At 39.1% G+C, this 15,571-nt stretch overlaps 1 protein-coding gene across 1 annotated transcript in view; it reads left to right on the forward strand.

Annotated features, from left to right (window-relative positions):
* Positions 1-15,571, forward strand: part of PPM1H (protein phosphatase, Mg2+/Mn2+ dependent 1H) — a 131,098-nt gene that overhangs the window by 43,419 nt on the left and 72,108 nt on the right. Inside the window, exon 2 of the mRNA XM_033057704.2 lies at positions 14,795-14,963. Within this exon, the coding sequence (XP_032913595.1) occupies positions 14,795-14,963 (169 nt within the window). The remainder of the gene's footprint in view (positions 1-14,794; positions 14,964-15,571) is intronic.

The following is a 15,571-nucleotide window of genomic DNA, read 5'->3' on the forward strand; positions in this document are numbered from 1 at the left end:
CTTATAAATGCCTACAGAGTGATGGTGATGCAGGGAATAATCTTAGAGTAAACAAGCTGAGTGTGATCCCCTGCTCTCCTAACGAAGTGATGCTGTCTTTGTTAGACAGAAGATAACCCCTCTTAGTGTTCAGAAGACACTTTGTAAAGGACAAAGCCTGAGATGATTTAAACAGTTTGGGGAGTATTGTTCCCATGTCCAAACAATGTATTTCTTTGTTAATATGTAGTAAAAATGATCAGTCTTACCTTAATCAAGATAATTTTGAAAGTCTGTGTACCATTGAGGGCTAGCTATAACAGTGCTTTTGTTCAGTTTTTTTTTATTGTGATATTTAAAGCCCACTTGAAGGCCAATGTGGAGTCATAGGCAGATAAAAATACTGGATGCACAGAAGTCTAATGGATACAATTATTGTATCACTCTTTGCACTAATTATTGATGCTATTCAAAATGTAATTGGGCACAAAGTTTCATTGCTAGAGAAAAAAATTCTACTGAATGCTTGGGTCGTGTTCAAAACATACCATATCCAAAGAGAGTATTAGTTGGTATACTTCATAGCACATTGTACTATTATCTGCTAGATGATGAAGGAAATGGCTGAAAAAAAAGGTATACAGTGATGCCAACTACCAACTAGACAATCAGAGGAGTAAAAGTGAGGAAACCCATAGGCTGAGATGAAGACAGTTTAACAAGGAGAACAAAAGCTGCCCATGCAAGCAAGGCAAAGCAAGGAATTAAAGGAATGCTTCCCATGGGCAGGCAGGTGATCAGCCATCTCCAGGAGAGCAGGGCCCCATCACATGTAATGGTTACTAGGGGTGACAAATTACATCAGACATCCCCCACCTTCTTTCCCTCAATTTATGTACTAAGCACAATATCACATGGCCTGGAACATCTCTTTGGCCAGTTTGGGTCATCTGTCCAGGCTGTGTCTCCTCCCAACCTCCCAGGCACCTCCAGTCTCTTCTCCAGCATGGCAGAAGAAAAAGAAGAAAAGGCTTTGGCTCCATGTGAACCATTCTCAGCAATTTATAAAGAATCAAATAATAAAAAAAGAATCTCTATTTAATCATCACTGTATTCAGCACAAACCCAAAACACAGCCCCATACTTGGGGCTGTGTGAAGAAAATGATCTCTTCCCCTATCAAAACCATCGTAATTAGGCATGTAGATTTTTTTTTTTTCATTTCCTTGTAGTTAAGTTTTTGCTGGTAGGCAGGAGATAAATCAGGGGTAGGAGGAAGTACTGTTGTCATAGAGGTATGAAAATAGAGTGCAGTGAAGTTTTTGTATGCATATGTAAATTGGAAAGATGGCACACTTATTGCTTAATCCTCTGGCCTCCCATTGATGTCTTTATGGCAGAAATGCATTTTATATTCAATGGCTACTTATGCTCTAAAAAGTACAGTAAACCCAGTAAAAGTACTGGGCAAAGTTTCATGCATGTGGAAGTAAGATGATTAAGCAATTTCAGTACTTTTTTTTTGCTGTAATTGAAAAAAACATGCCTTCTTAAGCAGAAATACTGCTTGCAAAACAACAAAAAAGAGACATGCAATTTTCCTTCAGCATCCAGCTTCCTGGGAAAGCCTCTTCCCTTCATAAAAGGGAAAAGAAGTACCAGCCAGAATAACTTGCACAAGAAGAGAAGGAATAACAGAGAGACATGTTTATCTAAGCTCAAGTGATAAAATGTCATTAACTGAGAGGGGAGCAACCACTGAGGTTGGAGCAGCCACCATGTACACTAGGAGACCATGAAGCGGCAAGTGGACAGTTCTTTTGGCATTTACTTGGAGATGCCTTGTCCCAGTACTACAGCAGGAGAGTAACATTCCTTTAAAAATGTTCAGTGAGGTATGTAAATAGCTCTGCTTGCTGCCTGCTGTCTATTCCAAAATGCTGCCTGGAAGTTCTGACACATCAGGGATCGAACAGCTGTGCTAAGGCCGTTCTGAAGATGCTTCAGAAAATGATTTTTGTTTTGTTCTGGTTTATGAATGGAAGCAGATCATAAGGACTACGGGCTGTCAGATGGGCAGGTTGGAAGGTTGACGTCTTTCTTTCCTGTTGGCACCACCATCCCCCAGTGGGTAGGGGAGCAGAAAGACATAGTTGCTGCAGACTGGTTTCTTTGCAGACCTAAATGGGCAACTTGCTCACCCCTGAGTGTGTAATGGCGCTCTGGAGGAGGTCAGTCAGTGTGTGTTCACTCAGGTGTCCTTCTTTTCCTTTGTTTCATCCTGTGAGGCCACACAATTTTTGATTTATGTGTTAAAGGAGAGAGGTGTCTAACAGTGGTAGGACACACCTTTGCCCCTCCTGCAATCACACTCCATACTGTAGAAGAACCTATTTCTTCTGTTTAGAAACATATTACTCCAAATCACTTATTTGTAAGACTGAATTTTGTGCTTACTGATATAGTCAACATTTCAGAGGAATTGGAATTTTTTGCTTGCTTTTTAAATGTTTTTCCTTTCTCTTCCCAGTAGGGGAAGACTCCTCTGTGTTGCAAATCGTTCTTTTCTAATTGCTGTGCTGATTAGTCCTGTATTCTGTGGTGCATTTTATTTCAACATTCTGAGATTGTATTTCTTAATCTTTGCATAGTAAATAAAATGTGTCCTAATCAAATAAGTTTATGTCTGTTTAAAGTATACATATGGAAGATATATATATATAAAAATATATACATGTGTATACATGTTTCCAAAGCATAAAGGAAGTATGGTGCTTTAACTGGTTCAGGAAACACTAATTTTGTACAGTAGGTGGTGTGATTGTATTTTGTGACTCTTTGAGTCAGTGGAGTAAAGAATTTCCTTTTTCTCAATCAAAGAATTACCCCTACCCTTGAAATACACACTGATGAGGAAAGGTTGGCATTGTGAGCTGATCGATGGGTAAAGGGAAGGAAAATTATTTTGATGTCAGTTAAAAGTGTGAGACAGCCTGTGCACTGCTTTGAAGATCATGCACCAGCTCTTTGTGGCTTTTCCCTCCTTTTTTTGTGTCAGTCTAACAGCCATCACTTAATGCTACTGGAGCTATTTTGTTCTTGGCAAATGTTTTGCAAATCCTTTGATGCCGCTTGTTGATCATTTTGAATAGAGAACAGATTAATGATTGTTCCTCTACTGGAAGTGTTGACCTCTTAATAAGAACTATCCAGCTCTTATTGTGCCTATCTAACGATCCTAGGCTCAGTGACTCCAAAGGCAAGTATTTAGGTAGTGTGCAAATGTCTAAATATAGTGATACTAATGTCTAGCTTTCTCCTTTTCAGTCACCAGAAGAAATTGGTGGATACATTTTCATGTGTGTAGAGTATGGACTGAGATAAATCTATATTGATGTCTGCTTCAGTATTAATTTCTGACATCTCCCTGGTACTTTCAGGAGAGGAGAAATTCTTTTTTATGAAAAAGTCTCTGAGCTTGTCTTTGGTCCTTGGTTATGGGTTGGGCTTTTTCCCTGGTATGCTAGGGAATATGCTGTTCTCAGCCTCTTTCCAAGCTGCCAACTTTCTGTTCCACTGAAGTTACTTCTGGCTCCAGTCCCAGTATTTGTGGGGAACAATAGATCCTATTTTAGCCTATACAGATTTAATTGCTGTGAATAAGATTGACAATTATCTGCTTTTGAGTCTGAAAATCCCACCAGCTGTTTTAGATGCATTTAAATAGTTACACCACACTAAACTCACATATTGCATCAGGAGTTGTAATGCCAATATGTCCTTGGCCTTTATTTTGAAACTATTTTTTGCTGCATTTATTTCTGTTTCTTATGCTTTTCTTTAAACACTAATTCTCTGCCTTGGATTGTATTATTAGTCATACCAAGGGACTTGCATATCAAAGATGCATTTTGAGGAAAAGGCATTTCAAATAACAAAAAAGCTCATTGAAAGAGAAGTTCATGGGCTTTTTTGGTGTTGGTTTTTTTTGGGTTTTTTTGTTTGTATGTTTGTTTTGCTTCCTCCACCCTCATAAGCTCAGGCATGTAAGTGGGAATCATCTGACCACATGCTGACAACCTGCTGTGTCAGTGTCTAGGCTCAGCTTTATCACCCACGAAGAGGAAGACACGTTTCATGCTATGTAAACAACTAAAATAGGTCAGATGAATCATGCCCCCAGATGTCTTCTTTCTCTTTAGCTAATCACCCAGACTTAATAAGCAGACTTAGCTGTCTGCACCGTAGACATCTGACTAGATCTCACCTCTGGGGACTGTACTTGTCACAGCAGTCACATATGGGTGACTAGACACATGTAGACACGTAAGAAGATTAAAAGTACTTGGCTTCTTGCGGAGCCACTGCCAGTGCCAAGGTGAAGGTGCTCTGGGCTCATCTTCTGGAAACCAAAAGCAAACCTGAGTAGATTTTCCCAGAAAAGAGACGTATCAGTATTTGATGTTCACAGTTACATACTGCTCAACGGGGGTGCACCTTCTCTTTCTCATTACTACCATCCCAGATTGCTAAGATATAGCTTCATAGATTTCTTTTTCAGAAATGTTAAACAGGACTTCTCCTCCCTGTCATCTGCTATTTCTACCTTCATACTGTCTCTTCAGTCTTGTTGTGGAAATATATTGATTTGAATTTTTTTTTAAAAATCATTTCATTACACAGGTGTCCCTGTGGGGTAGCGCACTGGCATATGAAGGTGGAGATTGCTATTATTGGGAAAACCAAGAGAGGAGATACTTTGCCTTTCACCCTTTGACTGAGAAGTTCTCTCTTGCTAATTTTCAGTTATTCAGTTGCTGTATTCTGTGGATTTTCTTTTCAGTCTGAATACATTGTTTAATATTTATTTAGACTCTTGTCCAGTGGTATATAAATTCAAACTTCCAGTTTCACTCTTTGCCTTTGTGCATATTCCACATTAGTGCAGTTTATAATTTCTGAAAGTGAGTTGTTTCTTGGTGTCCTGCAGGATGCAGGGACACTCTAACACTTCTATAGATCTTGACACAATTTTAGTTTCCCAGTGGTCTGAGAGGCATGGAGAGATTTGTATGGAAGCTGCAGTAGTCAGTTGGTTCTGGTGTTGATTTTGTTCTCGTTGAGATTCCCTGGAATTGCTGTTGGTCACACTGTGCAAGATCTATGCTATCAGGACTACTTGAGTTTGTTCCAGGCTATGCCATCTCCTCTAGGCTTCTTTGGGCACAAGTGATTCTCCTTAGTTATAGTGCTTTCTAAAATACTCGATGTTGGCTCTACTTACTTGTTTGTGCTAAGTATTTGCCAGTCTGTAGGCTTTCCAGTGTACCTGGTGCATGTACAAGTGAAAACTTGGATTGAGGCTTTTTAGGTGCCTGTGCTATTGACTTAGGAAAGGACAAAGCTTGTAGTGGAGGCAGATTGCACAGCATAAGTAGAAGAAATGGTGGTGCTGGAGAAGTGGGACCTTTCAGACTTCATAGGGGTCAGTGAGCTGTTCCTGCTCAAGGCCAGTTCCTGTGCACACATCAGGTAAGACAGGCCTCTATTTTTGTGCTTTGCTCCCTCTGCGCTCCCATATGGGCAAGGTCCTGGACAACCTGTTCTAGGTGACCCTGTGGAGCAGGGTGTTTGGACCAGATGACCTCCAGAGGACACTTTTAAAGCTCAGCTAATCTGTGATTCTCTGGTTTTGCACTTTCCAAAACTTCTTATCCTTTTTATGCATCCTCTGCTCTTGAGTGGGAACACATCTCTTCATCCCATCCCCTGCCAGGACAGAAGGAGCCTTTGGGGATGATTTACCCTGAGGGTGTGGCATACCATGTTAGTAGGTGTTGTGCAGACCCCAGAGCTTCAGTACCTTCCCTGTGGATTAAGGGAGCAGGTGGGGCTGTAAAGGACACCTTGTCTCCAAGCTATATGCACTCACACAGAGCCAGATACTCATTTACTCACTGTTGTTTGCCTGTTCTTGGGTAGAAATTCTGCATTTGACTGTTATTCTTCTTTTACTGGCACTGATTTTACGAGGGTTTCTATGTTGACTTTCACTCTAAATTAACATTGCACCCGAGAATTTTCACCTGTGATGGCTGAACAACTGGGCAAAGATATTAAGCACTTTGACCTATATTACATGAAAAATAAGTGTTTTCAGTGACAAAATATTTAACTGAATTTTGTATAACTTGCGTGAGAAACACCACAGGTTTTTTGGTTAGAGGTGTTTGTGTGTATGTATATGAATATAAATTACATGTTAGAGTACTGCAAAATTTTCTTAATCCTGTTTTACTTTAATTACTGTGCCTTTTTTATACTTTAAGTCTAGGAAGGCTAATTTTGGAATTGATTGTTACCCCCAAAAGGAATGATCTCTACAAATGTTTTGATGAATCATGGTCTATCAAGATTAAGGGAGCTGCCATTTTTCTGTAATTGTTTTTTTAAGGTTCACCATTGCTGGTATTTCATTGGTTTGCATTCAACTTCTATTTTAACAGCTTCAGAGATGAGGTCTAGGAATGCAATTTTAGTAACAGAAGTAAAAGACTGGGTTTTGAGGCACATTTCTATGGCAAAGAGTCATTGGAGTGTTTTTTGCACATGACCCCTTCCTGCAGATCTGGCAGGTTCTCCCAAAGGAAAAGTTATGGATGTAAAACTCCAGCAGCAGGGTATAGTTTTTCTTTAATTATTAAAAATTACCAGTGTATGAGTGGCTTTGAATTAATTTCCTACTTGTGATAATAAAGCTGCATGTAATGTTTTCTCTCTTTTTTTTTTTCCTTTGCCTTGCCTTGCATATGTGGGCTTTCGTACAGATGTAGTTTCTAGAATGACTTTTAAGAATAAATTAGCAGATTGTCTTCTTTCAGGTTGTGGGGGCTTCAAGTACCTGCTGCAGTAGAGGGATATTGTGAATAAGGCATTAGTGTGTATCTTCAGAAATGTGTACCTTCTCTGTCACACTTGCAGAGATTATCTTGGGGCTGAATTCAGTTGACAGCTGTATAAAAAGAATTAGTACTGTCACTGCTTATCTCTTAGGGTTAACTTTCACACATGCTAAATATGAGAGATAATTTTTTTTAAAACTTGGACCGATTTTGCACAAGCCATTTATCTTGATTTCTCTTAACCCTGAAGCTGAGACTGCAGTCTACAGCATTACAGTCTAAATATGTGGGATTTACTGCATTACTTTAAGCACGTAATTTGCTTCACTGTAAGCATAAGGAGAACTTTAATTTGCGTATAACTGGCATTTCTGTAAGGAAGAAAGAGTTTATTTTAGATGTGCTTTCAAAAGTAGAACTTTGAGAAGGAAACTGGGAGGAGGGGAAGTCATCTTTTGTTTTCTTCATGCATCCTTGTCATGTGCATGCACACTTAAAAGTCTGAAAGAAAACAAAAGTATGAGGTCAATTCAAATTGAGCTTTTGGTTGGGGTTTGGTGTAGTAATATTAGTGCTGAGCTTGTAGACAGAGTGAATATTTCTGAAACCCAGATGACCCTTGCTGTAGTGATTAGGGGCAGGTTGCTTTTCCTTACCTTTTCCTCATTTTAACTAGACTGATTTCTGTATTTGTCACATAACTCTGTGGGGACAGCTGAACTTCATATGCAACCATTTTGTCAGACTGTGTCTCGGCTATGGTGCCATCCTTACGGAGGATGTCGTGGTCAAGACTATATTCAGCCCCACATGCAGAAGGTGGTGTACAGCTCATGGGAACTAACATGGAAGTGGGCTGTTTTTCCTTTGCATTAGAGGGAAAGGAATGGCAGAACTTTAGTTCCCATCTTGAATGTGAACTTTGGGATAGATTCAAAGATGTTTCTCATCTGAAAGCAGCTCATAACCACTATCCAATTATGTGTTCCTTGGTGTGCAGTCAAAAATGAAATATTGCTCATCAGTGAACTTTTAGGATCACCCCTAAAGGCTATGACAGTGAAATCACATGTGATAAAATGAATGTGAACAAAATGAAAAAGTTACTGTCAGGGTGTGATTTCTTTAGATTGAACCAGGTGCCTCAATTTCAAGAGCTGTCAGTTCTAATGCTCCAAATCACAGGTACTATTCACTATACATGGCTAATGAGACATGAGAAAGGATATTGCTGTAGAAAGGGTCCATTTCTTTCCACTACTATTTAGGGGTTTTTTAATGCTTTCTGCTTCAATTTGAACTGAAAACATATCACACCAGTTGAAGCTGGTAAGCATTATCAACAACATAATAATATTTTAATGTAATAGCATAATGAGGTAACATAATATTATAACACAATATCAGAAAGTAACTTTATCAGCAACAAAAATCTAGACAAATATAATCATAAAAATCTCAGAGTTTTTATGCAGATGTTCATATTTGCAGAGTTTATGCAAATATGTTCATCTTCACAAGATTGAACATGCCCTATTCATAAAAGAAGCATAACTTGAAGAACTTTCAAGGCTTTTTCCTGAATACCATGGAAATAAATTCAGGCCCCTTTTCCCCAGACTTAACTGTTAGAGAGAAGAAAAAGGTCCAAGTATTAGTGGAAACTGGACTTGAAGGACACTGGTCGACACAAAGTTGTTTGTTTTCATTGTCTTCTGTATCTCTTGCTTATATTTCAGCAAGCATTAAACAGCCAGAAAAAGTTGTTTTAAATATGGATGATGAGCGGTCTGATCTGGCATTCTCTGCAATTTCACTGTCCTTTGTGGGAAATATATGGTGGTTCTCTTACAGTGTCAAATTAATCTTTGCTTTTGCAACCCCATTCTGATAGCTAGTGCAGAAAGAGCGAGGAAGAAGAATTTGGCAAGTAGTATTGCCAGCTGTGGCTGAGACTGCTCAGCTCTGAAGTGAGATCATGCTTAACCGTCTTTGTATCCCACTGGTCTGGCTCAGTGTCTGCTCAGGGCTCGCTGTCCCTTGGTTTTCTTCTGCAGTACCTGCATGCGAATTATCAAAAAAGAACTGCCTCTCCCTGAGTAGTGGTCATGGAGCTTGCACATTCCTGCAGTGACCTACAGCTGTTTTGTTCCTTGTAGTCACTCAGTATTTAATCTTGTTTTGGCAGCTGGATGGTGTGCTGCATTGTAGCTTTACAAATATCAGAGTGGACTTCCCTTCCAAGATGTCATTTTGTTCAGCCCAAAGACAAGCTGTGTTACCAAGTTGTGATCATTTACACTGAACTTGTGGCAAATTTCCAGCATAAATGCTATTCTACTTTTATACTTTGCTTATTTTAATCCCATTTAGCTCTTATTAGCTTGATGGGTGTCATAGTTCTAGCTGAGACTTGAAGTGAACTTGGCCTAGGATACCAGTGTAATTGCTGGTAGGAGAAATCATTTTCACAGCACATCATTGCAAGATTTCATGACTAAGTATTCATTTCTTCCTTGCTTAATAAAATGAAAGTTTTATTTAGCTCCATGGATTTAGAGAACTGATTCAGGTCTGGCTTCAATTTCTGTCTGCAATGGACAATACTAGTGGGTGCTTTGATTTTGACATGCACAATGTGACAGTTACAGTAATGAATGAATGGAACTGTTTAGGCTGCTTGAAAAGCTGCCTTTTATCTGAGGGAGGAGGTGAACAGCTAGAAGGAAATTTCTTTCAAGTTGATTCCCAGTGCAGAAATAAATCTCGTGTGGGTGAAAGGGAGGAAATAGACACCTACCTGGAAATTTAAGACTGTAAGTGAGATGTCACAGAAAAAAGCAGCGGCATCTACTCACATGCTTATCCACTAAGGGAAAATAAAAAGGTGGGAGGGAGAAGTAAAACCACCAACAACACTTCTGTGAAAGTTTTTTTTGTATGGTGTCTTTAATTGTTATTCTAAGACTGTTGAAATTATAACACAAAACTGTTAGGAACGTATTGTCTGTTGTCTGTACACGTAGTATTTGTTCATCTGGGTTACTTCTGTGTTATTAGTTGGGTTGGATGCAAGCTGGTGTCATGGAGTTATGGAGTGATGCATGTGTGCCACAGCAGGAAAGAAGAGAGGCTGGCTGTAGCTCCTATGGGAGAGGAGAGAAGGTCTTTGTGCTTCCTGATCAATTGATTCAATCAGTCAAAACCAATACAGGTGTCCGCTGCTAGTCTGAAACCCCAGAGGAGGATAGAATTGAAAATTGAAGTGTACAACAAGCTGCAGTTGGATATATAATATATAATATATAATATATAATATATAATATATAATATATAATATATAATATATAATATATAATATATAATATATATAGTATATCAATATATCCTTTTATTTTTAGCTCCTTTTTCCTTAAAACCCTTAGGAGCTTTTTCATTTGTATGGGATTAATATTTGTGGAGCAAATGAGCACAGGCTCCCCAAGTAAAAACATCTTTTAGGCACATTACAAGCAATGTTCCTTTACTGCAGCTCATGGACTGTTTGAAGCTTCTGTTGAGGGCTGTATTTTGCTCCAAGTGGGTAAGGCAACTGATTGGAGTTTTTTCTTTGTGGGTAAAACATTCCTGCTACAGCACAGCTTGGAATTTTGGCTGATTACAACTTAATGTAGTATCAAAGAGCATGGTATAAAAAAGAATAAAACACCTAAAGAATATATACTGGTATTGATGCAGGAAAAAAAAAGGGATGAGTAGAAATGCTTAAAAAGACTGAAGCTTTTATTTTTGGTTTATGTTTGCTTGCAGTTTGGTTTGGGTTGTTTTGTGGGGGGTGGAGGGGGGTTGAACTATCAAAGCCTGTTTTGGATTTCTTTACCAGGTCTGTTTTGGTTCTCTTAAGATAGACGTAAGATTTTTCAATCAGTGATCATGGCACAGAACTTTTAGCTCTGCCTGTTGAGACAAGAATAGAAGCACAGCACGACCTGCATTTTCATCTAGTCACATGGGTTTTGGGGTCTCACAAGGTACCAAGAGAATCCTAATTGTGCGCCAGACAAACTAGCTGGTTCCTATCTGGTGTACTTGCCTTTAGCTGAGGACATGTTTAAGATTAAGACTCATGAAATACTGAAGTGTCCATCAAGATTGATGCAGGTACTTCAACTGTGACCAAAGCCCACCACCTGACTGTGCAGACTTCAGGAAGCTCCTGTTTGGAAAGCAGGATAGGTTTTTACTAACACCACTATACCTCGAATTAATCTTTAGGATTATTTACTTACTACTGAGAAATGTGTTTGATGCAGTACAGACAGTGAATTCTGTAAAAAGAGGTGCTTCTGTTCTAGATACATTATTTGGGTTAAATGTTGCCAAAGATTGGTTAGGAGAGATATATAGGAGGGAAAGGATGGAAAGGAATTAATCATCAATAGGTCTAATCAGCGTCTTGAGAAATTTGGAGAGAGAAAAAAAGGAGAAATTAATTTCAAAATGTGTGTCTAAGTAAGCTAGAGAATTATATAGGCTTCTGACTTATTTTAATTTTTTAAACTATTTTTTCTCTGTATTATTATTAATATTAATTATAAAATAAAATTGAAATTAATGGAGTTTGTTTTATCTCGTTTTGTTCACTTTACTGGTGGAAAACTTATCTTTTGATTTAGACAGGAAAAAATACACAGGGATAATCTTTGGAAGCTAAGGCATTTCCTCAGTGGAAGGAGGGGCAGATATTTCTGTAAAATATTCCGAAGCTCTAATTAAGGGTTACCTTTTGGTGATATGAATATCCTGTTAGTTCTGCTTTGTTATTTGTATAAGCAGCTTAGATGTGATTTTTGTCCTGATAAGTTTCAGTCTGGGAGAGCAAGGAGGAAAGACAACAGTGAAATCAGCGCTGGAAAGCTGGTTGAAAGAATTGCCTGGAGGAGGGATTTAGGAAACTGCAGAAAGAAAAGAATTTCAAAAGTCAGCAAAACCAGAGGTATTTGAAGATGAGTAGAAGCTGTTTGAAGCTGGGTACATGTTACCAGCTTTTGTGCTTGGCATCAGGTACCAACACATAGTTCAAATTTGAAATTAAAAATTATGGGGCTTCACTGAAGCAGTTTGCCAGGACTTGCCTATGAGATGGGATGTGAGAGTAGAAGAGTGCCTGTGCCAAGAGAAGAGCAGTTTTTGGAATCTAGACCCTGTGTTATTACCTGGTGAGATCCATTTTGACATTATGGTAAATTCAGGGCTTCAGAAGGAATAAAATACACTTAAGCATCTGATGAAGAAAGAAAAACTGGAATTTTAGGAGATACAGTTCATTTCTTGGATGAAATGTATTGTTCAGAGCGCCATTCCTCCCTCAATGCACTGACACCCCAATCCCCATGTCTACTCAGTATTCAGTCTTGGCAGGTTCCTTTTGATCATATCCTCTTCTAGCAAGGTGCTTGGTACACATTTTCAACTCCAGGTATTTTGTGATAGCTTATTGTCAAGCCAGTCTGAGTCACTTTGTTCTCATAGTCTTTCTATTGTATTCTGTGCATGGACAAATTATCTTCGTAAGAGCTTTATAAAATGATAATATTGTGCATAACTAGACATGTCATTAGACATCAGAATATCTTCCACCAAAAAAGTCCTGAAGTCTTTCACCAAGCTCAGAAACCAGGGCAATTCCCAAGAGTTCATTGACTTTCATAAGGAACAATAAGTGGTAGGAAAGCAGTAACTTCTATCTCTTACTCTTATCTCTTTTGCTCCTTTTTTTAAAAAATGGGATTGAAAACAGCAGCATCAGTAAGGAGACCAATCAGCTAAACTGAGTATTGATTAGTTCCTGATGTGATAAAACCCCGTGTTCTCTTTTGCTGCAGTATTTTAATTGTATTTGTAGCGTTTCAAACTGAACAGGTCTTGGTCAGCTGATTTAAATGCTTTGGTATTATGATTTTGTCATGCGTGTTGTGTGTTCCACCCTCCCCCCTGGACACTTCCCCCATTTTTGAAAGTATACTTCTACTTTTCCTAATGTCAAGACAATGAGAGTTTTCAGACTGGAAGCTTGCTGCATCTCAATATGTGATCTGCAATTGCCCAAAGGTTAAGCACTGCAGGGGATGAGTGGCTAAACTGCTCATAAGTGCCCTGCAACTAATTGCTCCTTCATCTCTGCTCTCTGTGTTTTGCAAAATAATCTTATCTGCAATTAGTATTTATTTGTAAGACATACTTGCAAACAAATGGTGGTATTGTGCATACAGATAGATTGCAATGTGTAGCATTTAGCACTGTAAGGAAACTTCCCATTTCTGAAAGCAATTAACTGCAATGGATGTACATTTTCTTGTTAAAAAGACTGTTTTTTCTATTCAGAGGCAGGAATACTCATTTGCATGTCACAGCATACGTTGCTACTTGAAAGTGAAAGGAATGTATTACCTGTAAGCAAAGCTGATACAGACTTGACATTTCAGCAAGAGCAGGCAAGCTGGGGTTCCCTGCAAGCCTTCCTTTGGATTTTGTTTTCATTTCAATAACCTTTACCAAGTATTTTCTTATTGGATAAAGTTTTACTGTAACAAAAGCATTGAAGATCAAGAAGTCAGGTATGTCTTGGACTTGCTGTCAGGATCATGATGTGCCTCCAAACTGTTTTAGTTTCTGGGGAGGCAGCAGTTTATTTCTAAAGACATTGTGTGCCCGATGTGGAATTCGGCGCTTATCCGGTAGTGGAAATTCTGTCTGAGTATCGGGCAACTTGTTGACCCAAACTTCCCAGTAGAGAGGAGTGGGTGGATAGTGTTTGTGGAAGAAGACATGCTTGCATCAAAGTCACAGTGTCTTTGCTTGGTTGGAACAAGATGTCATTCCATCTTGCATGAGTTTTCCCCATGTGAACCCAGGACTGATCCAAAATTCATCAGTTGGTGATGAGCTTCTCAAGTAGAAAGTGGAAAATGTGTTTGACCTTGACTTTTCTGAGATTGATGATAGTAATCACAGTATTTTGGATAATACAGGCTTCTTATTAAGGTTTTAAAAGCTTGTTGGTGGAATAGCTGTTATTTCAGCCTCATCACTGATCAAAGGAAGGAAGCTGTGGTGCAAGTCTCAGGATATCTTTGGCTGTTAAAAACTTGTACTGAGCCCTTAGTGCTGGATTTTGCATGCCTGCAGCTCTTAGTGCAAATCCTCTGTTTTCTACAGGGCAGGTGGGACAGATGGTTTGAGGTAGGCTTCTAGGGGGCAGGGGGTTTTGTTGTGCAGTACTAGAGGGATTTATTTAGTATGCATCACTGTATCACTGTGGTACAAGCAAGCCTGACTTGCCTGTCAGAGACAAAGTCTTTCTTTTGTATTTCTGTCATAGCATTTCTAATATATGCCATTGGAACAGACTGCCTCTAGCAGTAACAGCTTTGTAGATTTATCGCAGGTATTTTGTTTGTGCAGAGACTTGGAACTTGACAGAATGCACACTCTTAGCCAGCAGATTCATTATTTATAGCAGAGATGCTGACAGGTAGAAAAGCAAATGGGGGTCTTATGTTTCAACTGGGAGGCATATCTGTTATCAACTTCATCCATAAAGTAGTCTCTTTTAAAAAAAAGTACGGTATGCCTAGGGGTGAAATATGCTCATGGCACCATTGGTTCTTATTCACATAGTTCTGCAGAAAATGCTTGTTATGTCATGTGTATGAGTAGAGAAGTAAGCAAGTATGCCCGTGTGTATGTTTGTATCTCGAGAAGGCAGTCAGGTATTTTAACTCAGTCAGTGCTTGCAACACTGCTGGACTCTGGTTCTGTACATCTCGAGTCATATTGTGAGATACAGATAGGGGCTTCTGTGCTTTGCTAATCTGATCACTGTTTTCTTTTTTGTTTTGTTTTTTTCTTAGGGTAATAAATGCAGGGAAGAGCACGCACAATGAAGATCAAGCCAGCTGTGAAGTCCTCTTTGTCAAGAAAAAAGCTGGAGGCAGTAATTCTACACCAAACAAGAACTCTTCAACAAAACGGAGGTCATCGCTGCCCAATGGAGAAGGTCTCCAGCTGAAAGACAATTCAGTAAGCAAACTTCTGTATCTTGTCAGTGGAGAAATACAAAATAATATAAAAGCATGTAAGAATATGGCACTGAAAGGTGTTTTCTGAATATTTCATATCTTTTCAGTTACCTCTTATGATTGTCTCTGCTTAAATGCAGTACATTTCACTATGTATTTTTCTTAGCTCTACTGCTTAATTTTTTGCATTGCAAAATGCTCCTTGCATCTAAGATATTTTAGTTTAAAGATGAGCAAGGGGGTGCTCCTGGATTTTTTCTTTTTGTGTCATTTCTGAAATAAAATGTTGAGAAACTTGAAGATGAAGAAAGGGCTGGAGCATGTCTTCTGTGAAGAAGGGAGACCTCCAGGGAGCCCTTAGACTGGCCATCCAGTACCTAAAGGGAATTGGAGGGGCTTTCACAAGGACCTGTAGTGACAGGAGAAGGAGTAAGGACTTGGAACTGATAGAGGGTTTAGATTAGATATTAGGCAGAAATTCTTCACTGGGAGGGTGGTGTAGCACTGGAACTGGTTGCCCAGAGAAGTTTGGCCAGGTTGGATGAGACTTTGAGCAGCCTAGTCTAATGGAAGGTGTTCCTGCCCGTGGCAGACAGGTTGGAACCAGAT

The sequence above is a fragment of the Catharus ustulatus genome, chromosome 4 (genome assembly GCF_009819885.2).
Source record: "Catharus ustulatus isolate bCatUst1 chromosome 4, bCatUst1.pri.v2, whole genome shotgun sequence".
NCBI lineage: Eukaryota > Metazoa > Chordata > Aves > Passeriformes > Turdidae > Catharus > Catharus ustulatus.